At 44.0% G+C, this 23,049-nt stretch overlaps 1 protein-coding gene across 4 annotated transcripts in view; it reads left to right on the top strand.

Moving 5' to 3' along the window:
• The window catches only part of TNRC6C (trinucleotide repeat containing adaptor 6C), a 569,817-nt gene that overhangs the window by 542,299 nt on the left and 4,469 nt on the right, over nucleotides 1-23,049 (top strand). For 2 of the 4 annotated variants that reach the window (XM_069752117.1, XM_069752118.1), the window contains 14 exons: nucleotides 869-1,029; nucleotides 1,132-1,212; nucleotides 2,256-2,313; nucleotides 2,503-2,648; nucleotides 8,889-9,038; nucleotides 9,331-9,477; nucleotides 11,203-11,322; nucleotides 11,626-11,709; nucleotides 16,111-16,345; nucleotides 19,958-20,128; nucleotides 20,838-21,029; nucleotides 21,137-21,280; nucleotides 21,379-21,573; nucleotides 21,870-21,940. In XM_069752117.1, the coding sequence (XP_069608218.1) occupies nucleotides 869-1,029; nucleotides 1,132-1,212; nucleotides 2,256-2,313; nucleotides 2,503-2,648; nucleotides 8,889-9,038; nucleotides 9,331-9,477; nucleotides 11,203-11,322; nucleotides 11,626-11,709; nucleotides 16,111-16,345; nucleotides 19,958-20,128; nucleotides 20,838-21,029; nucleotides 21,137-21,280; nucleotides 21,379-21,573; nucleotides 21,870-21,940 (1,955 nt within the window). Of the gene's footprint in view, nucleotides 1-868; nucleotides 1,030-1,131; nucleotides 1,213-2,255; nucleotides 2,314-2,502; nucleotides 2,649-8,864; nucleotides 9,039-9,330; nucleotides 9,478-11,202; nucleotides 11,323-11,625; nucleotides 11,710-16,110; nucleotides 16,346-19,957; nucleotides 20,129-20,837; nucleotides 21,030-21,136; nucleotides 21,281-21,378; nucleotides 21,574-21,869; nucleotides 21,941-23,049 lie in introns of all 4 variants that reach the window. The other 2 variants (XM_069752116.1, XM_069752119.1) reach the window with 1 other exon arrangement.

Below are 23,049 nucleotides of genomic sequence, written 5' to 3'. Positions count from 1 at the left end.
GCAGTCAGAGTTTTTATTTAGTTACTTTTTATTCTATTTATTAATTTTTTTTACTTTTCCTATAATTTATCCATTGGATAGATATTCTACCAGTATCATATCAGTTAAGGTCTGACACCCCCACCAGTCACCCATTACCTGCTCCGGTAGCGGACGAATGTAAACAATGGACAGAGTAGAACCCCACAGCTCCATGCACTGTTTAGTGGACACTTATGGGTACTGCAGATCATCTCCTATTCATTTGAAGCGGCTACTAAACAGCGTGGTGAAGCTATGGGTGCTTCACTACATTTGCGGTTTGTTTTTTTTCCTCTGCTGGTGCTGATTGGTGGGGTGCTTTGTTTTCTATATACTATATGATAGCAGTGAGCACCCCATTTAAATTTACAACTGGGTGTCACCATACCCCTTGTCAAAGAACTGTGTTCCTACACAGTCTGATAAAGTCAGCACTGATTGGCCAGTATGACGGTGTAGAGACACACCCCAACTGACCACCTCCCATTTGTCAATAATAAAGGACTGTTACAGTACAGAGATCTAAGGAAATATGTTTCAGAATTTCATGAAGAATTTAAATATTTAGTAAAAATTACATATCAGGAGAGCAGAGTTCTTTTAAGACAAAATTTTGTTTCTTTTTTTCCTCATTTATAAGCCAATGTGAACTAGGTGTAGTATAGCCCATTACTAGTAAGTAAAGTGAGCTCAGGACTCGCATAGGATTTTTCGAATGCATTAACTAGATACATCCAGTTATGCATTTTTTAACAATATTCTCAATATATGCTGTAAAAGTCATGGATATTGATGCGATATTGGAACATAACATTTTTAGTGTTTGATTATGTTTTCCCAATTCTAGCTCCGAAATCTATGCAAGAAAGCTGGGGAAGTGGAGGAGAGGACGTTGGCCTCAATCAGTGGGAGGATGACGAAAACGATATGTGGAATAATGCTGCTTCTCAAGACAGTAACTCCTCCTGCAATTCTTGGGGCAATGGCCTCAAGAAAGGACTTTCCAAGGTATGTACAAGTAGGAATATATTTATTAGATACAGATCCTCTTTTGTTGAATAATTTTTTTTTTAATTCTTAATGCATTTTTTCCCACTTTTATTAAAACAGGGCATGAAGACCCCAAATAAATCTGATGAGGCCTGGATTATGACCCGGTTGACTAAACAGCTCACTGACATGGGCTTTCCTGTAAGTTATATCTGAAATGGAATATTTAAAGGTATTGGATACTTAGAGCGTTTCCACTTCATTCTTACCCTTAACAATGGGGAGCCACCTGAGGGGAAAAAAAGACACCAGATTGCACCCCTCTCGCTCTAGCAACAGTCTCTGCCAGAGCGGAAATTATGATTTTCTGACAACCAGTCACCTGGCGCTGCAGCCTGACGGTGAATTCAGCAGTAAGATCATTGGTTGGTGGTCAAGATGTGGTTTCTGGTCTTGAAGAGACGGTCAAAGTGTTAGCACTTGATGTGGATTCTGGAGGTAAGTATGCCTTAGTTTTTTCTTTTATCAGGGTGGTTCTCTACTGTTAAGTTAAAATGGGAACTGAACTTTCATTTCATTAAACTTTACATAAATCAATAGACGAATATAAGAAACTTTTAATACATCTTGTCAGAGAAATCGGCTTTTACCTTCACTTATGAGCCATGTTTTCCCCTTCCTAGCCTCTTAGCTCCTCATCCACTCTGGGAAAAAAAAGTTCCATTCACTCTTGCTCAAGGCAAGACTGTCACCAATCACAGTAAGGTGTTAGGTTACCTCACCTTACCATACTCTATCGAGAGGGGTGCAGGAAGGAGTGAGAATACAAACATTTACACAGAAAGATTTTCCTGAGCTTTCATACAAGTCATTTACCTCACTCGAGCTGGATTCACATTTACACAGCTCAGTACTGCTGTATAATGTTTTCTGTGCTGTAGCTTCCCCCTGTTTTAACTATGGAATGAAGAGCAGAAATACATTTCAGTATTCTGAAAGAGGTACATTTGCTAGTCTCTTCCCACCAGCTCAGAATGGATTACAAATGAGAGAAAGTCATAGAATAACCAGAGGCCGTGCTATCATGCATAAACAGGTTAGCTTCTTGTGAAGTTACTTCAAAGTACAGTTACCCTTTAAAGAACATAGCCATTGCCAGAGACAATTGAATTAATCAGTAAAATTGAAAATTGTTGAACACTTTGCTGTTTATTGGCTGCTGAACTTTAGTTTCTCCTCCACAGAAAGAGCCTGCGGAAGAGGCCTTGAAGAGTAACAACATGAACCTGGACCAGGCCATGAGTGAGTATTCATGAATGGACAGCCAAGAAGCTTGATTCACTGACAAGTATGATCACTTTGACTAGGAATGTAATGTAATGCAAGGATAATTGGCATTAGTCCCCATATATAATTTACATGGTGGCAGTAAACATTTGGGGGGTCTTCATTGCGTTGTGACTGTTACACTTTGTATCCCTTACTTTGCAGGTGCTCTCCTGGAAAAGAAGGTGGAAATGGACAAACGTGGATTGGGAATGGCTGACTATAATGCTATGGTCGCCAAGCCCCTGAGCTGCCGCCCACCACCGATCTCCAAAGAGTCTTCCATGGACCGCCCCACTTTCCTAGACAAGGTAGTTCAAGAATGGAGATTTTTTTTTTCTGTAATGGAACCCAAACCTAAGTTTTTATTTCCTTTGTCAAGTTATAGGAATGTTCCAAGAAGTGACTTTGTCCAGGTTTCCACAAAACCATGCCGTTCTTATGCTGTAGAATGGGTTGGCCCACCATAAGAACTTAACACCTATGCACAGAATAGGTAATAAATTACTAATCATTGGGGTCCCCAATTTGGATGATGTGATGGCCCCACATGTTCACAAGTGTTCTAGTCATTGTCTAAGGTGCTGATAGTGACATAGTGCAGCTCAAGTAGCTCTCCATTTTGACCCGGGTACTCTGTACCCGAGATTGTGGGGTTGCCCAGAGGTTGGACTTCCAGCAGCAAGCAGTTTATTGCTTAGACAATGTATAGGAGGCAAGTCATGGTGGGCCAACCTTTATAACAAACCTACAGTCATGTTGGCTAATCAGATCTTTTATTTTCTAACCTGCTGTAATAACAATTTGGTTTCTTATTGTTTATTATTATTGGATAGAAAATCCAGTTGTATATAGTCATTTTATTTGTGTCCTGGCACCACATTGTCTCTTCTTCTTCTCCTTAAAGGGAACCTGTCACCCCGTTTTTGAAAGATGAGATATAAATAGTGTGAAATAGGGGCAGAGCTGGGCTTTACATTAGTGTCCTTTTGGTGCCTTTATTCCCCCGGGATGCTGCTGAAATACCTTTGTGAAGTGTCCGTTTTGTCCTGTCAGTCAAGTTGGTCAGGTCGAATGGGCGTTGTAAAATAGCGGTTCCTCCCCCACCTCATGCGATTCCCTGCGAAGTTTAGTTCCGCCGTTGGCGTTATGTTTAGCGCTTGCGCAGTGAATTTGCCTCCGGCAATCTGTGGGCAAAGCATAATTGACATCATTGCGCATGCGCGGGCCTTCACTTTAGCCGGGGTGCCCCGGAAGTTGTCATATCGGCAAAGTGTTATTCTGGATGCCGTATCTCATCCCACACTGCGAGCGTAAGTTTTGTGCCAAGATCGCTCGCCTGCCTTACGCTCGCAGTGTGGGATGAGATACGGCATCCAGAATAACACTTTGCCGATATGACAACTTCCGGGGCACCCCGGCTAAAGTGAAGGCCCGCGCATGCGCAATGATGTCAATTATGCTTTGCCCACAGATTGCCGGAGGCAAATTCACTGCGCAAGCGCTAAACATAACGCCAACGGCGGAACTAAACTTCGCAGGGAATCGCATGAGGTGGGGGAGGAACCGCTATTTTACAACGCCCATTCGACCTGACCAACTTGACTGACAGGACAAAACGGACACTTCACAAAGGTATTTCAGCAGCATCCCGGGGGAATAAAGGCACCAAAAGGACACTAATGTAAAGCCCAGCTCTGCCCCTATTTCACACTATTTATATCTCATCTTTCAAAAACGGGGTGACAGGTTCCCTTTAACCTGAGACATGAAGTATCAGGTAACGAGTGGCGCTGCTTCTGCAGCACATACATCTCATTCCATGCCAGCTTGTAACTAGAACCCCGCAGAAACTAAATTATCCAATGTCACTTTGTTTTTGCATAATGATTTTTTTTATCTCTAAAGTTTTTTTATTTTTACTGTTAATTTTTTTAGCTTAAAATTGTAGCTGTTTTTCTGTGTGTTCTACAAGTATTATTTATGGGAAAAGGTGGTTCTTTAATGTGCTAAAACATGTAGTGTTAATTATGAGAATGTTGCTAAAGTTTGTCTGCTGTAAGTGCTGCACTACATAACCTTCTCTGCTCCGTGGTGCGGGTTGCTGTTTTTTTTTTTTTAGTAATGGCTGCTAGGGATAGCATTGCCTGGTGCCATTTGTGTGGTTGGCTGTGTCACAGATACAAGTTGGCGTCCCATTCTGAGAAGACTTGATGTCTGCTGTCCTGCAGAATCTAGGTTGTGGGGGTGAAGCCCAGTGAACAGCTGAGCTGGAGGAAAACAGACATCTGGCCATGTGCTCTCCTTCTAAATGTCAGCAAAGCCATTAGGTCATGAGAAATCCCTGGTGACAGAGCTTCGCCTTCCCAAGCTGCGTTACCGCCTCCCGTCCTAGGTTCAGAGAGCATGGACAAATCGGAAGACTGCAGCGAAATATTACGGCTGTTGTCAATCATCAATCATGCGTAGTCTTAAAAGGAACAATCCACATTACCATGCTCTAAACTTAAATGAAAGATATGCAGAATAGGCTGCCATTTTTGTTATTTAACCCCCTAAGGACACAGCCAATTCTCATTTTTGGGTTTTCATTTTTCCTCCAGGATTTTTGAATATCCATAACTTTGATATATGAGGGCTTCTTTTTGTCTGATGACTTCTGACAATATTTATTTTTACCACATAGAGCAAGGGAAAATGGCAAAAAAAAATTCCAAGTGCGGTGAAACAGTGAAAAACAAAATGCAATGCAATTCCTGTGTGTATATATATATATATATATATATATATATATATATATATATATATATATATATATATATATATATATATATATATATATATATATATATATATATATATATATATATATATATATCCTGATTCAAACAAAGAGAAGGTAAAAGTGGCACTCACCCCAATGTTGCAGTCGTGTGAAGTCCTTTATTCAAGCATTTACATGGACAAACAAGATTAGAGAGGGCGGCTAGTAGTAGGTGGGGTGCGGGAAAGAGGACGACGGCCGTTTCGCGCGTTTGCGCTTCTACGGGTCCATGGGTGAAGCTTAGTAACGTCATATCCTATATAGGAGGTTGGACGACTAAGTATGATCAGGTGAGAAATTAAAATAATTACTTTAAAAACACCACAATACATCAATATGCACTTTTTACATATAAACATTAATTGCTATAAAGCAATACGGAGCATATCCTTATGGAACAGTAAATCTTAATGATATGATCTACCCTTTTACAAAAAATGATCTATTTTCCTATAAAAAAATGGTCATGTCCAATTTATCATTTAGTCCAATTGGCCCCTGTGCATTGGTTTCGATGATCCATCTTGCCTCTCGCTGTAGAAGAAGTTTGTTGCGATCGCCACCGCTAGGTGGATTGTCGACTAATTCTAAGCCTGCAAATTGTAGGACATTTGGGTCCGCATTATGCATTTCTTTCATATGCTTAATAAAGCGAGGGCAGCCTTTCTCTGAGGACATAGAATTGTAATGTTCTCTGAATCGATGGAACATAGGGCGTATGGTTTTGCCGATGTAATAAAATTGGCAGGGACAAATTATTATATATACTACAAATCGTGATTTACATGTGATAAATTGTCGGACAGTATAATTAATGGGACCTATATGAATGGGATTTTTGAGGAATCTTAAGTGGCAAAATTTACAATTGCCGCATTTATAATTTCCAATGGGTTGTGATTTTCTTATCCAATTACTGTTACTTTTTACAGTGAGTCGATTTTTTACAAGGAGATCTCCTAGATTTTTTGTGCGTTTGTAAGCGAAGGTAGGATGATGTGTTAGTAAATTAGATAGATCTCTGTCTCTTTGTAATACGTGCCAGTTTTTATTAATGGCTGCGTGGATTTCTTTATCCATGGGACTATGTGTAAATGTGAACACGATTTTATTATTTTTTGCTGATTTTTCCTTTGGGGGGTATTCTGACCTTCTGCGTTTTTTTAATAGATTCTGTTGTGTAAGTTTTGTTACTCTATTTTCTGCATTTATAAGAATTTTCGAGGGATAATTTCTATTTTGGAAATTAGTTTTTAATTTTGATATTTGATCTTTAAATGATGCCTCATTATTAATGATTTTTCTATAGCGAACCATTTGGCTATAGGGTATAGCATTTTTTGTATGATATGGGTGGGCGCTATTATAATGCAGCAGATTGTTTGTTGCATTTGGTTTTTTATGTACACATGTATTTATTTTACCTTCCCTTATATCTATTTTAACGTCTAGAAAGTCGAGTGTGTTGCCCCCGAAACAGGCGGTAAATTTCATGTTCTCTTTATTTCTGGTATTCAGATACTGCACGAAGTTCTCAAAGTCAGTTTTCGATCCGTCCCATATCATGAAGATATCATCTGCAAATCTTAGATATGTTCGTATGTACTTTAAATATTGATTAGAGACAGAGGTAATATATTTTTCCTCAAACACTGCAAGGAACAAATTAGCGAATACGCATGCGACGGGCGTACCCATCGCAGTTCCTGTGTGTTGAATGAACCATTTGTCTAAAAATTTAAAGGCATTATGCGATAATACGAACTCTAAGCTTTCAGAAATGAAATTGATGAAGTCTTGATCCTTGTTTGTATTTAATAAGATCGTCTGGATGGCTTCAATACCCTTGTTTTGGGGGACTCTTGTATACAGGCTGACAATGTCAATTGAGACGAGGGAGAAGGTTGGTTGCCAATCGATTGATTGTAGAGCTAATAGGAAGTCGCCAGAGTCTTTTATGAAGGAGGGAATTTTTAATAGTAATGGTTTAAGTAGCCAATCTAAAAATTTAGATAGGGGTTCTGTTAAGGAGCCAATGCCGGATATTATGGGACGTCCCGGTGGTCTGGTAGCATGTTTGTGAATTTTTGGTAAACTGTACCAATTAGGAGTAAGAGGATGTTCTGGTAGTAATTTTTCAGCTTTGTTTTTTAATATTACTCCTTTTGTTACGTATTTATTTAGTAATATTCTTAATTTCTCCTTGTATTTAGTAGTAGGATTGCATTCAAGGGGAGCATATGTAGTTTTATCGTTTAATTGAGATAATGCTTCTTCGATATAATAGTTTTTGTCCAGAATAACGATATTGCCGCCCTTGTCAGCTCTTCTAATTATTGCATCGTCCCATTGTTGTATTTCTCTTATTGCCTTCTCTTCATTTATTGTGAGATTTTTCCGTGGACTAGGGTATATTACCGCTTCTATGTCCTTCAATACAAGATCTTGAAAAAGATCAATTGTGTTTCCAGGGGAGATGGGAGGCATGAAGGTGGAGTGTATTCCGCCTTTAAAAGGTTCGATGTTGTGAGTTTTAGCTTTATCAATGGTGCTTCCATAGGGTGTCGAAGTTGGTTCATCTAGGTTTGCCAATTTTTTTTTATAGGAAAATAGATCATTTTTTGTAAAAGGGTAGATCATATCATTAAGATTTACTGTTCCATAAGGATATGCTCCGTATTGCTTTATAGCAATTAATGTTTATATGTAAAAAGTGCATATTGATGTATTGTGGTGTTTTTAAAGTAATTATTTTAATTTCTCACCTGATCATACTTAGTCGTCCAACCTCCTATATAGGATATGACGTTACTAAGCTTCACCCATGGACCCGTAGAAGCGCAAACGCGCGAAACGGCCGTCGTCCTCTTTCCTCCTTCCCGCACCCCACCTACTACTAGCCGCCCTCTCTAATCTTGTTTGTCCATGTAAATGCTTGAATAAAGGACTTCACACGACTGCAACATTGGGGTGAGTGCCACTTTTACCTTCTCTTTGTTTGAATCAAGACGATATCTCCTATGGTTGAGCACCACCCACAGCTGCAAACTTGGATTACATGCCGAATTGATCTCACATTGCATCTTACACACCAAGATATTAAGTAATATCGCTTGTCGCCTAGTCGCCTTCCTATTTCTATATATATATATATATATATATATATATATATATATATATATATATATATATATATATATATATATATATAATTTTTTTTTTTTAATAATACGGTTTGTGTTGCCGTTTTCTGAGACCCAGACCTTTTGTATTTTTCGCATTAATGGAGCGTTGTGAGGGCCTGTAATTCTCACTGTGACCTGGAACTTTCTCAGTCCCAACCAAGTGCATCTAGACCTTGAGGAGGGAGATGCATCTGACGTTTATGTCCTCTCTGAACTTTTACATTCACATTTTATTTTTCATGTCTGGATAAATCTCCTAGTGCACAGACCCCCATGCACCCAGCATAGAGCTGGTGTAACGTTCAGCCACTTGAGAAGAGAATTTGGAGCTCCAGCAGTCTTGTAAAAGCTACATTGGCCTTTTTTTATTCTGGAAGATCTCTTTGATGACTAGTAGTAGATATTGCAAAGCTTAGTCTGAGAACATTGCTTTCCTTCCTTTGTCATTGACTGTCTTGTTGCTTATTCAACTCATTTAATTGTGCCTCCTTTCTCTGGTGCTGATGGACCACCTCCAGCTCACCATCTCTCTTTCCAATCAGGATGGCGGCCTAATGGAAGAGCCCACTACTTCACCATTTTTGCCTTCACCAAGCCTGAAGCTCCCCCATCCAAATAGTGCACTCCCTAACCAGGCCATTGGTGGCATGACACCAGGTCTAAACATGCAGAACTTGAATTCCTCTAGACAGGTAACATGGATCTGTGGGCCTTTCTGTATTGAATTACTTTGTTTTATCGCTGTGCCCATTGCAAGTAGATTTCAGCAAAAGTATTTGTAAAACCATGGAACAGCAGCCACGTTGGTAATCTGTGGCCAGCAGACCAGAGCCCTGCCAACATCCTATTACCTGTCACATCCCCGGTTTGTCTCCTGATAAGTAGGCCACCGCAACCTTTTACCATTTAAATGAATAGTTGTGTATATTTAGATTATTTGCATATGCAATGTTGATTTCTAACGACTCTTTTAACTTCATATAGATACAGAGTGGCAATCTGGGCATGTTTGGCAATAGTGGAGCAGCACAAGCCAGGTCCATGCAACAGCCACAACAGCCACCAGTGCAACCTCTCAACTCATCCCAGCCTAGTCTTCGTGCTCAAGTGCCTCAGTTTTTATCCCCTCAGGTTCGTTTCTCTTGATTTTTCATATTTATTGGCATCTGTTCATCTGTAGCAGACAATCTATGTATATAGTTAGAGGCAGGGGTTGCTAGATTGAGTACGGAAGTTTCTAGGAGCATCCATTTCACAATAATCGTGCACTGTAAACAGGCTGCAGATCACCCACCAAACAAAAGATCCCCTTTCTCGGCAGCCCTTTGCCCTGTGTATATAGGACTTGTGCTGCCGAGAACATTGGCAGCTCATACACACTGAATCTTATACTGATTGTTCAATGCGCATCTGAGGCTCGATCTGCCGATATAAATGGGCTCATAAACGACGGCTGATCGGTGAATATTTACCCATCAATGGTCGTTTAACTCCGCAGAATCGTCAACTGTAAAGAGACCTTAAGACTCTGCACACCGATCATTTTTCTTCTGTCTATCTGGGCTGTTTCCTGACATATACCTTTAAGGGAAGATTGCGCATTACTGGCGATGTATGCACTTATATGCAGTCATTCTTCTGTGTGAGAAAATGTAGCACATAGGAAAGGAGGATGAAACTGGTGAATGGAGTTTATGCGTGTAATTCTCACGTCATTTAGTGGGTCTTCTCATGATACTGTGGGTTGTTAGTCAGTGACCGTGTCCACAATATCTGTCTGTGAGTCCTCCATGTTGGTGACGAGAAAGGAGGAGGATGTGCTGGCTAAATGTGAGCAGAAGGTTAGTGCCATAAGGTATTTTAACCCCTTATGGGTGGGGACAGGGCATATGCGAAAAGGACACTCTTTTGGGTGTAAATGCAGGAAGAACCTTATCTAACAGTAAAATGCTCCAGGAAAGTCTAGATGTTGTTCTGGCCTTACAGTCATTCAGATCTCAATGATTTTGCATACATGGAAAAACGTAGTATTTTCGCTCGATGTGCTGGGTCAAATTTGGTCAGTCTTGTGGGGAAAAAAAAACACATGGAGGTTTCCCAGACGTCTGTGAAAAACAAACCGCACCAGGGCACAGTAAGGATGCGGTCAGTCTACGGTCTTGAGTTTTTCATGGACCCTGAGTCTTGAATAGGTAAACTAGAGTTTGTCTCAGTTTGTGTGTGGACCCCTTGGCCTGAAGTAAACCACAGATATGCTAACACTCACATATACAATGTGGGGGAAAATAAATCAGTCATGGAAAATGGACGACTACTTTGAGCCTTTCAGGTGTCTGAGGAGTCCTACAGGATCATGTAATGGGATGCTCCGAATAATCCTGTCTATACTCCATTGCTCGAAATTACGGGTAGAAGAAAGGCGATTCTGGCAGCTAAACAGGAAAGGGTTCTTTACAGTTAGAGCAGTCAGAATGTGGAATTCCCTACCACAGGAGTTAGTAATGGCCGACACTATAACAGCTTTTAGAAAAGGATTGGACGATTTCCTGGATACACATAACATTGATGGTTATAGCTAATTTAATGACAATATGAACAATTAGTGGAGAAAAGTTGAAAATATTGGACCTATGTTTTTTTTTCAGCCTTTGTAATTATGTAACCGTTTTCTGGTGTCAGTGTAGTTATGTTCATTGAATATCTTTTGGGAATTACTGGAAGTGACTTAATACTTACTAATTCTGCTTAACAGTTGGTGCCGAGGCTTTCCGTCCTTTTGAGCCCATGTAACACACAGCAGTCATTTACATTAATAAAGAACCAGTAAATAAAATGTTAGCTCTTCTTATTCCGCAGGTTCAAGCACAGCTTTTGCAGTTTGCAGCAAAAAACATTGGTCTCAACCCTGCACTATTAACCTCGCCAATTAATCCTCAGCATATGACCATGTTGAACCAGCTCTACCAGCTGCAGCTGGTGAGTACTTAGCATCTAATCGTTTCTATCCTTCAGTACGATTTGCCTGCTTAGGATCCAGATTCCCTGTGCCTTCATCTTTATGCACAGAAACGTCTCTGGAAACATTTCGGACCTTAAGAGGTTGCCATAGGCAGCATTGGCACTCTTATGCCTGCACAGGGGTACTGAGGATATTGGAGTCTAATCCGCTGCATGTTGTAAAATTGTGATTTATTTCTGTTAGTTCTTGAATGATTTCTGAAGACTTGTGCCAATAATGTGTTTTCGCCACTCTCTGACCTATTTCTCATGCACCTGCAGGCGTATCAGCGTTTACAACTCCAGCAGCAGATGTTACAGGCTCAGCGTAATGTTTCCGGACCCATGAGACAACAGGAGCAGCAAGTAGGTCAAACCTGCTTATCTCTGTCCAGCTCTGGCTGCAAACTTGAGTGTTGCTTTGGATTGCCGGCAGCCACAAATGTCTAGCGTGGCTCAGTCATTGCCTTGGGTACCCGAATAAAATGTTCTTATACGCTCAGTTTCATAAACTTGCCAAGTGGAAGGCAGAATTCCGAATAAGAGAGACATTTCTCCGCTTCACTTTGGAAGCCTATTTTGTTAGCGTGAAGCTGGCCACTTTGCTGCCGGCCGATCGGGCATTTTGCTGACCGCTATATCCTCCAACTCCTTTGATATAAATCCGCAATGCTCCGATTGGGAACAGGTTACTGCCGGACCCCCTCTATTTCTGTGGAATTGGGAAAACTGAACATGACTTCTCCTTCATAGACGATCGTAATAACTGATGACATTTGGCCATCTGTAACCAGCGACATAGCTTATGGCACCGATTCTTTCCCTTTATTAACATTTTCTTTCGACTTTTTTCCCCATCATGTGAATAGGGCTGAGCTGCAGTTCTCTGCACATCGATGGCCAGAAGCACTGGTGTCCAGAGCAGGGCTGCCACTAGAAATTTCGGGGCCCCATACTGGCAAAATTTTCGGGGCCCCCTTGAAACTCCGCCCAGGCTCCACCCCAGCCCCGCCTCCAGGCTCCACCCCACGAACTGTCCACAGTCCCACCACTCTCTCTTGGAAAATCTCCACTTCTCACCTATCACACATTAACAGTTCCCATCACCAGATCACACATATAGCCGGCAGCTTTTGTTTTGGCCAAAAGATTTTTTAAGCCGCCACCACAACAAGGTAGACACTTTTGGCCGGGCCCTACTCTACTGTAACCTACTAAATATTTGTTAAAATATGCAATACAATTTAGGTATATTTTTATTTATTTTTCAATTTTTAAAATGACCTATAATACTACATACAAGGAACAAATACCACAGCACTATGACCAGATGACATATTACCACCACAGTGATCGAATAATATAAAATACAAGGAACAAATACCGCTACACCATGACCAGAACACATATTACCTCCACATCATGACCAGACCACATATTACCAACAATGACTGAATACTACAATACTGATCAGTAATACAAAAAAAACCCACAATACTATCACCATCAGTGCCATTATGCACAGGAGATCTGTAATTAGTAAGCAGTGTCTGTGTACAGGTAATACAGTGATCACTGGTGACATTACACACAGGAGCTCTGTATATAATGTATAGATAATACAGTGATCACTGGTGACATTGTACACAGGACCTCTGTATATAGTATACAGTGTATAGTGTAAGTGTATAGGTAACACTGACTCACCAGTGACGTCTCTAGGTGAAGTCCTTCATCTTTCATCCAGCACAGACCGCCATCACTTTATCCAGCCAGGACTCGTCTCTGCAGGAAATAAAACAGTTATCTCGAGTTCCGCTTGTAGAACACATTACTTAATTTTCCCAACTTCTACATTACACCACATGAAGAAGGCAACATAGTATCACTCTACACAGTAACAGGACCGCCCCCCCATTTAAAACAGTATACTCAAAAAATAAAATAAATACATCACTGCAATAATAATATCCCTTAATTAGCCCCTATGGTAATATTCGCCATCCTGGCCACCGTGTGTCTCATTTCAGGCTCCAGCCATATGTTCTCTCATCCTGCCCTCATGAGTATCCATTCTACCCCATATGATCTCCCCATCCTGCCCCATCTGTCTCCATCGTATCCATCCTGCCCCATCTGTTTCCAATCCTGCACCATCTCTGTCCAGCACTCTGCCCCATCTCTGTCCAGCACTCTGCCCCATCTCTGTCCAGCACTCTGCCCCATCTCTGTCCAGCACTCTGCCCCATCTCTGTCCAGCACTCTGCCCCATCTCTGTCCAGCACTCTGCCCCATCTCTGTCCAGCACTCTGCCCAGCACTCTGCCCCATCTCTGTCCAGCACTCTGCCCCATCTCTGTCCAGCACTCTGCCCCATCTCTGTCCAGCACTCTGCCCCATCTCTGCCCAGCACTCTGCCCCATCTCTGTCCAGCTTTCTGCCCCCCATGTGTCCAGCTCTCTGCCCCCCCCCCCCCCCGTGTCCAGCTTTCTGCCCCGCCCCCCCCTGTCCAGCTTTCTGCCCCCCCCCCCCCCCCGTGTCCAGCTTTCTGCCCCCCCCGTGTCCAGCTTTACGCCCCCCCGTGTCCAGCTTTACTGCCCCCTCTGTGTCCAGATTTACTGCCCCCTCTGTGTCCAGATTTACTGCCCCCTCTGTGTCCAGATTTACTGCCCCCTCTGTGTCCAGATTTACTGCCCCCTCTGTGTCCAGCTTTACTGCCCCGTGTCCAGCTTTACTGCCCCCTCTGTGTCCAGCCTTCTGCCCCCCGTGTCCAGCTTTACTGCCCCCCTGTGTCCAGCCTTCTGCCCCCCGTGTCCAGCTGCCTTCTGCCCCCCTGTGTCCAGCTGCCTACTGCCCCCCTGTGTCCAGCTGCCTTCTGCCCCCTCTGTGTCCAGCTGCCTTCTGCCCCCCTGTGTCCAGCTGCCTTCTGCCCCCTCTGTGTCCAGCTGCCTTCTGCCCCCTCTGTGTCCAGCTGCCTTCTGCCCCCTCTGTGTCCAGCTGCCTTCTGCCCCCCTGTGTCCAGCTTTACTGCCCCCCTGTGTCCAGCCTTCTGCCCCCCGTGTCCAGCTGCCTTCTGCCCCCTCTGTGTCCAGCTGCCTTCTGCCCCCGTGTCCAGCTGCCTTCTGCCCCCTGTGTCCAGCTGCCTTCTGCCCCCGTGTCCAGCTGCCTTCTGCCCCCTCTGTGTCCAGCTGCCTTCTGCCCCCCTGTGTCCAGCTGCCTTCTGCCCCCTCTGTGTCCAGCTGCCTTCTGCCCCCTCTGTGTCCAGCTGCCTTCTGCCCCCTCTGTGTCCAGCTGCCTTCTGCCCCCCTGTGTCCAGCTGCCTTCTGCCCCCTCTGTGTCCAGCTTTACTGCCCCCCTGTGTCCAGCTGCCTTCTGCCCCCTGTGTCCAGCTTTACTGCCCCCCTGTGTCCAGCTGCCTTCTGCCCCCTCTGTGTCCAGCTGCCTTCTGCCCCCCTGTGTCCAGCTGCCTTCTGCCCCCCTGTGTCCAGCTGCCTTCTGCCCCCCTGTGTCCAGCTGCCTTCTGCCCCCTCTGTGTCCAGCTTTACTGCCCCCCTGTGTCCAGCTGCCTTCTGCCCCCTCTGTGTCCAGCTTTACTGCCCCCCTGTGTCCAGCTGCCTTCTGCCCCCTCTGTGTCCAGCTGCCTTCTGCCCCCCTGTGTCCAGCTGCCTTCTGCCCCCCTGTGTCCAGCTGCCTTCTGCCCCCTCTGTGTCCAGCTGCCTTCTGCCCCCTCTGTGTCCAGCTGCCTTCTGCCCCCTCTGTGTCCAGCTGCCTTCTGCCCCCTCTGTGTCCAGCTGCCTTCTGCCAAAACCTCCCCCCCCCCCGATCGCCGCTCTCCGCTCTTAATAGAAAAAAAAAAAGTTCTACTTACCTGCCGCGCTCCTGATCTCTCCACGCAGCTGCACTGTGCACTCGCCGGCGACTGACAATGACGTCAGACGCCGGCGACCTGCACGCTGCGGCTGGCGGCTGTTAACTATTGACGTGCGGGCGCGGGCCCGCATGTCAATAGCGTACAGCTGCAGCGCCGGCCGCCGCTAAGGGCCCGGTTCAGCCTGCGGCTGCCGGTAGGGGCCCGGTGAGCAGGTAAGAGGGGGCCCGATGCGGGCCCCCTCTGCTCACCGGGCCCCTTACGCCAGTCACGGCTGTAATGCCCTGATGGCGGCCCTGGTCCAGAGACGACTTTTTCAGGGGTCACAGTGCTGCTGCCCATTTATTTTCAGTATCTGTATGGGTCTTGGCTCAGATAAAAATGATGACATATCTGCGTAGTATGCAATGAGAAAATAATAATATTAATATCATACAATTATTAGGTTCTGTAGAAGGACATAGATCTGGGGATTTATTATGATGGAATATAGGCTGAACTGGATGGACAAATGTCTTTTTTTCGGCCTTACTAACTATGTTACTATGTAAAATGCGCCTAAAATACATGGATGCATTGCGTCCACAAGAGCACCAGCAACTGCTCGTCAGAAGCTCCACTCTTGAATCAGGGGGTAATGCAAGTGGAGGATCTCCCTCTCTGATTTGGCATATCCTAATAATGCATAGGGACTGTGGTTATTCTGGTGGGAAAACTTGTTTTATACATGGAGGTCTACAGAAGTGCTGTTCTTTGGTCAAATTGACCAAAATAACATTCCCATGTATAAGCTACTTTAGCAGTAAATTTTTTATTTTTTATCTGTACAGTCTTGTATATGTATCTTCTGTCTGTCCGTGTGCCAGTATCTTACAGATCTCTTTTGCACTTGGGCTACAGGTTGCACGTACAATCAATAACATGCAGCAGCAGATACAGCAACATCAGCGCCAGCTAGCCCAGGCCTTGCTAATGAAGCAGCAGCAGCCTCCCCATCCTCATCCCCCATTACATCCTCCTGCAGGCAAGTCCGGACTGGACAGCTTCTCGTCCCACCCGGCAGGTTCAAGCCTGGCGGACCTGCACACCAAAGAACAGCAGCCTTCTTCTAATTCCTTCTCTCCGTACCCTATTGGTATGTGTAAGTGCGGGAATAATGTACCACTAAAGATCTGTACTCTACTATCTACTAACATGTGTATATGTTATAGCCTTGAATTGCCTTTGTAGTGTTCCTAGAAGGTCTTCCAGAATGCTAGTCTAGGGGCTAGAAAAGTGTCTCTTATGCTACATGGCTGTAATGTGTCTTCAGGGAAAGCCATGCCTGCAAAGCTTATTCCATGGCCTGCTACGTGTTGGGACATCTTTATGATGATCAAGTTTATGTATATTCGCCCTCACTGGTGCCTTCCTGATTGCCTCCTCTGCTCAGATCAGTGTTTCTCCTGCTTTTAAGATGGCTGCTGCAGTAGATAGGGGAGCAGAGTGTTGATTTTAAACCTTGCCTTCCCATATTTTCCTGTGATGTAGGATAGGAAAGGTATGGTTTAAATTTACCACTGCACTCCCCATGCTGAAGCGGCGGTCATCTTTGAAGAAGGAGGAAAGAATCATCGATCTGTGCTGAGGAATAATAATAATAATAATAATTTTTTATTTATATAGCGCCAACATATTCCGCAGCGCTTTACAAATTATAGAGGGGACTTTTACAGACAATAGACATTACAGCATAACAGAAATACAGTTCAAAACAGATACCAGGAGGAATGAGGGCCCTGCTCGCAAGCTTACAGACTATGAGGAAAAGGGGAGACACGAGAGGTGGATGGTAACAATTGCTTTAGTTATTCGGACCGGCCATAGTGTAAGGCTCAGGTGTTCATGTAAAGCTGCATGAACCAGTTAACTGCCTAAGTATGTAGCAGTACAGACACAGAGGGCTAATACTGCATAAAGTGTATGAGAACATGATGCGAGGAACCTGGTTTTTTTTTTTTTTTTTTTTTTTTTAATAAATAGGCCACACAGGGATCGTTAGGTTAATGCATTGAGGCGGTAGGCCAGTCTGAACAAGTGAGTTTTTAGGGTACGCTTAAAACTGTGGGGATTGGGGATTAATCGTATTACAGGGCACCAAGAAAGGAGGGAATATACATAAGAAATGCACAGTCACACTTAAGTCACGGGATGGAGGGGTATTTCTAATTGACTTTTTATGGCTTCTGTCGTACTTTTTTTTTTTTTTTTTTTCAATTCGTTGAAAAAAAAATTCCATGAAACCTATGAGAAATGACCAGAATAAAACACCATACCTAGAGCATGTTGTGCTGGAGAAAAAAAACTATATATATTAATTTTGTCATCCTGATTTTACACCCCTAATTAATGGCACATACGGTAATGCTGAGTAAATCCTTACCCTTGTAGGAATCAATTTTTCTGTTATAGAGCGATCTATAGGTGAAATTGTAAGCTAATGCGTCATAATTGCAGTAATTGGCAGTGCACTTACAGCTCTCCGGCCTCTCTCATACAGCCGGCGGGGAATAGCAAGCAGGAGAGCTGTAAGTGCAGTGGGAGAGAGGCAGGAGAGCTGTAAGTGCAGTGGGAGAGAGGCAGGAGAGCTGTAAGTGCAGTGGGAGAGAGGCAGGAGAGCTGTAAGTGCAGTGGGAGAGAGGCAGGAGAGCTGTAAGTGCAGTGGGAGAGAGGCAGGAGAGCTGTAAGTGCAGTGGGAGAGAGGCAGGAGAGCTGTAAGTGCAGTGGGAGAGAGGCAGGAGAGCTGTAAGTGCAGTGGGAGAGAGGCAGGAGAGCTGTAAGTGCAGTGGGAGAGAGGCAGGAGATCTCTAAGTGCAGTGGGAGAGAGGCAGGAGAGCTGTAAGTGCAGTTGGAGAGAGGCAGGAGAGCTGTAAGTGCAGTGGGAGAGAGGCAGGAGAGCTGTAAGTGCAGTGGGAGAGAGGCAGGAGAGCTGTAAGTGCAGTGGGAGAGAGGCAGGAGAGCTGTAAGTGCAGTGGGAGAGAGGCAGGAGAGCTGTAAGTGCAGTGGGAGAGAGGCAGGAGAGCTGTAAGTGCAGTGGGAGAGAGGCAGGAGAGCTGTAAGTGCAGTGGGAGAGAGGCAGGAGAGCTGTAAGTGCAGTGGGAGAGAGGCAGGAGAGCTGTAAGTGCAGTGGGAGAGAGGCAGGAGAGCTGTAAGTGCAGTGGGAGAGAGGCAGGAGAGCTGTAAGTGCAGTGGGAGAGGGGCAGGAGAGCTGTAAGTGCAGTGGGAGAGAGGCAGGAGAGCTGTATGTGCAGTGGGAGAGAGGCAGGAGAGCTGTAAGTGCAGTGGGAGAGAGGCAGGAGAGCTGTAAGTGCAGTGTGAGAGAGGCAGGAGAGCTGTAAGTGCAGTGGGAGAGAAGCAGGAGAGCTGTAAGTGCAGTGGGAGAGAGGCAGGAGAGCTGTAAGTGCAGTGGGAGAGAGGCAGGAGAGCTGTAAGTGCAGTGGGAGAGAGGCAGGAGAGCTGTAAGTGCAGTGGGAGAGAGGCAGGAGAGCTGTAAGTGCAGTGGGAGAGAGGCAGGAGAGCTGTAAGTGCAGTGGGAGAGAGGCAGGAGAGCTGTAAGTGCAGTGGGAGAGAGGCAGGAGAGCTGTAAGTGCAGTGGGAGAGAGGCAGGAGAGCTGTAAGTGCAGTGGGAGAGAGGCAGGAGAGCTGTAAGTGCAGTGGGAGAGAGGCAGGAGAGCTGTAAGTGCAGTGGGAGAGAGGCAGGAGAGCTGTAAGTGCAGTGGGAGATCGCAGTCACAGAGGTCCGGGCTATGCAGTAGGGGGACACTAATGTCACCTGAATATGCATCCTCGCACACACATTCAGGTGAAATGTATTGTGGCGCAGAGACTCTCCAGCTCTCTGCACTGCAATTCACGCCGCTGGCCAATCATAGGCCGGAATGTGACGTCAGCCTGCCAGTGATGCGCTGTGCATGGCAGTGATGTCGTGTGCTGCCCGTGCCGGCAATGTAAAGTCAACTGCCGGCTCCTGTGCCGAATACAGAAGAAAGAGGACTTCATGTGGTGTGAGAATGAAGGAAAGGAGAGTGATATTTTTTTCTTAATGAAATGTGCTGAAGAAGAAGGGAAGGGGCACAGGATGGGAAGCACTATACCACACTGGGGGACATTATGCCAGTATGGGGGAAATTTATATCAGGATGGGGGTCATTATACCAGGAAGGGGTCCAGGATGTGGGAAAATGTCATAGCATGGAGCCCAAGATGGGAGACACTATTACTGGAAGTGGATCTGGAACGTTACAAGGGCCTATACATTTGACCAACATGCAGATGCGGCCCAGGTCCCAATTTTCCACAGTGGCCCATAAGAATCTAGTTACACCGCTGGCTGTAAGTGCAGTAGGAGAGAGGAAGGAGAGTTGTCTGTGCCCCATCCACTACACTTGTAACTTATTGGCATACAATTTCTATTAGTAAAAAATCTTGATGACAGGTGCCTTGTAAAACCACCAACCTGTTTACCTGCAGTCACCGTCAGTGGGAATTTAGGAGCTCATCACATACTATTTATACATGAGTAAAGCCGTGTACATTAGGCTTCCATACGTGACCACAGGCAGCCAGTATGTGATCCTTTGAATATGTCTGGGAATGTAGACTTCTGTATCATAAAAAATCCACACCGCAGCAACCAATATAATGTCCTCTCACAAAATAATCAGATTTTGTTGTGTTCACTTAATGTACAAATGTTCTTTCCTTGTAGTTCCTGGATTAAATCCCAACATGAATGTAAGCAGTATGGACATGACTAGTGGTCTTTCAGTGAAGGATACATCCCAATCTCAGTCTCGTCTGCCACAATGGACTCACCCCAACTCTATGGATAGCCTGGCAAACTCTTCTTCACCTCTTGACCCTAGCCCTGGCAAGCCAAGTAAGACTAAATACCAGACTTTTTACTTTGCTAATTGTTGTTGTAACAGTCCTCAGAAATCCCAAACCATTCTTCATCATGAGGTCATTACTGAAGTAGAGTAACGTGACTCTTGCTGACTTGATACTCATGATATCTATTTTCTTGTAAAACAGATTGCACCAATTTCCTGGAGTAGTCACTTAGTATGTGTGTCTTGTCAGTAGTCATGGGGCAGGCACATAAGCAGACTTCATTAAAGCTGGCCATACACGTGAGCTAGCTGTTGACTGAACATTTATTCAGCAGACAAATATGTCTACGAAGTTCCCCATTATGCATGAAATTTTACTCAGCCTAGCGTTCAAGTGTTTTACTAATGTGTTGGGACCCTAGGAATAGAAGTGACTTGTCTGGTTCAACCTCCAGCTAGCTTCTCCTGGCCAGGAGTGGCACCGGACTAGTCACATCTCTTCCTAAGGTCCCTGGCTGGATCTTTAAACTATGTTTTTTTCTGAAACGCTCTGGCAGCATGTGTTCGACTGGGCTCTAATTCAAGCTGCTTGTGGTTTGGGCAGCTTGAATCAACTGGTTCCCTTTAAAACTATGCCTTGCAGACTAAGCAGATCCCAGGATAAGTTAACATGTCTAACAATGTTTTAATACATTTATGTATTATATGTAAATGTTTTTTAGTTAATCCCTTTACCTTCTTTGTTTTACTAATCAGGTAGTCTGTCCGGGAACCTAAGCATTGGTCCTCCTGTAAAACCATCTATGGAGGACTCCTACAGCCGGTACGATCTTCTCCCAAGCAGTGAATCGCCAACAAGTCCCTCTGTTGCTGTCCCGGATAATTGGTCACGTGCCAAATCTGAAAATGAAAAAATCTCAAATGGATCCAGTATTAACTGGCCTCCTGGTAGGTATCTAATGCCACAAAATACCAGTTTAGAGCTGGAGCTGAATATCGTGTCAACAAAACCTTGTATAAGGTGAATTAATGTAAGGTAAAATGTTTTTCTGCAGAATTTCATCCAGGAGTGCCTTGGAAAGGATTGCAAAATATTGACCCAGAGAACGATCCCGATGTGACTCCTGGAAGTGTCCCTACTGGACCAACCATAAACACCACGATCCAGGACGTAAACCGCTACCTGCTGAAGAGTGGAGGTATCACAATTGTTGTTTGCTAATATTAAACACCTACAGCAAGCTGCTCATGTCTGACTGTGGATTTAAGGTCTAAAATGAAAAATATCTTTCCATAGCAAAACTGTCTGATATAAAGTCCACCTGGTCGTCAAGCCCCATTTCCCACACTCAGCCGTCCTTATCTCATGAGTTGTGGAAGGTACCTAGAAACACTACAGCTCCAACAAGACCACCACCGGGGCTAACCAATGCCAAGCCTTCCTCTGCCTGGGGTTCAAACCAGCTGGGGTGGACCAGCTCATACTCAACAGGTATGGATATCCAATATAGTAGGTTTGAGTTGTCACTCACCACACACCTTATACAGATACTTTGATGATAAAAAATGTGATGTCTACACAAAGGAGAAGGACATCTCCAGCTGGTATCATTTTAATTATGAAGATTCTGGTAATCTATAAATGATATCTGCTGTATCAGGCAGCCATCTGAGGCCGTTAATACAGCTTTGCCCCTATTATCCTTCATGAAGTTGCTGCATTACTAGCAAAGATTTGGGAATCTGGTAAGGCAAATTGATGAGACTTTACCATATTACCTGTTACAGGTTCAACTTGGAGCACAGACAGTTCGGGAAGAACTAGTAGCTGGCTGGTCCTGCGCAATCTTACTCCACAGGTACTGAGGTGCTACATATTACATGGTGATTAGGGGAGCAAAATGGAGATAAACACAGCGAATCTCCATTAGTGTGTACAGTACCACAGGCGGTATGGTTCAGTCAATCACATATTTAGTGTCATGACCATGGAAATGCCCTTTCTACTGAAATCCTCATGAATTGCACAGGTATTCCCATTCCTCCATGTGCTGTCTTATGTCTGGGTCATATGTGACCTTGAAGTAATGTGATGGGGTTCTTTTCCCCATTCTTTATTTAGGATTTTGGGGAAAGCCTCCATATAAGATCTGTGGCACAAGGATATTGCTTGGGCCCATAGAGGGCTAACGAACGTTATTGTAGTGTGGATCTGAACTAAATGGATGCACTATATAGTTGTGGAATGGAGACTGTTTGCTTGCAGCCATATTTGGATCTCGTCATGTGGAAGCAGGAACATTTTTCTGGAAAATTATCAAAACATAAAATCTGATAATTGGCGCTAAATATGTGTATAGTAGGGTTGAAAAGGGGGGTTACAGTTTCAGAAAACCCCTGCCCACTTCTGCAGTTTGTTTTGCCAAGCCAAACTGATCTTTAGTTGCCCTCCCTTTAGTCTAGCTGTGATTTTCAACCCCTGCTCCCTGCCGGTGACTGTTACTGTCTGCAGTTTTTGGGTTTTGTTTTTTTTTTTTTTTTTTCATTTTAAATAGACTGCAACTGGACTTTTCTGAAAAGCCCTCTAGGATATTTACACACTGCATATTTTTCAAGCGGATTCTGTTGCTGAAATTGCCTGAAAAAAAAAAAAAAAAAATCAGAAAATGCCCAAAATAAAGAACATATGCATTTCTATGTAAAAATCACTTTTTTAAACATTTTTGGCTTTTTGCCATCTTTTAGCTGATTCAGGTTTCTAACAACGACAAGTAGTTAAAAAGAAGTGACGTCCTTTCTTCCGGCATTTAAAGGCGTACTTTACAAGTTCATGGGAATGCTGAAAAGACACCCAGAAGATGACTGGATGTTTTTTAATTGTTATACCATCATTTTTGGTAAAAAAAAATGCTAGCAGTTTCTTCATTAATCAATGGAGTGAAAAAAAGACAGTAAAAAAGATGTCACA

This window comes from Ranitomeya imitator, chromosome 2, assembly GCF_032444005.1.
Source record: "Ranitomeya imitator isolate aRanImi1 chromosome 2, aRanImi1.pri, whole genome shotgun sequence".
In the NCBI taxonomy this organism is placed as follows: domain Eukaryota; kingdom Metazoa; phylum Chordata; class Amphibia; order Anura; family Dendrobatidae; genus Ranitomeya; species Ranitomeya imitator.
The sequence above is the reverse complement of the archived record's forward strand: the minus strand, read 5'-3'. Positions and strand labels throughout refer to the sequence as shown.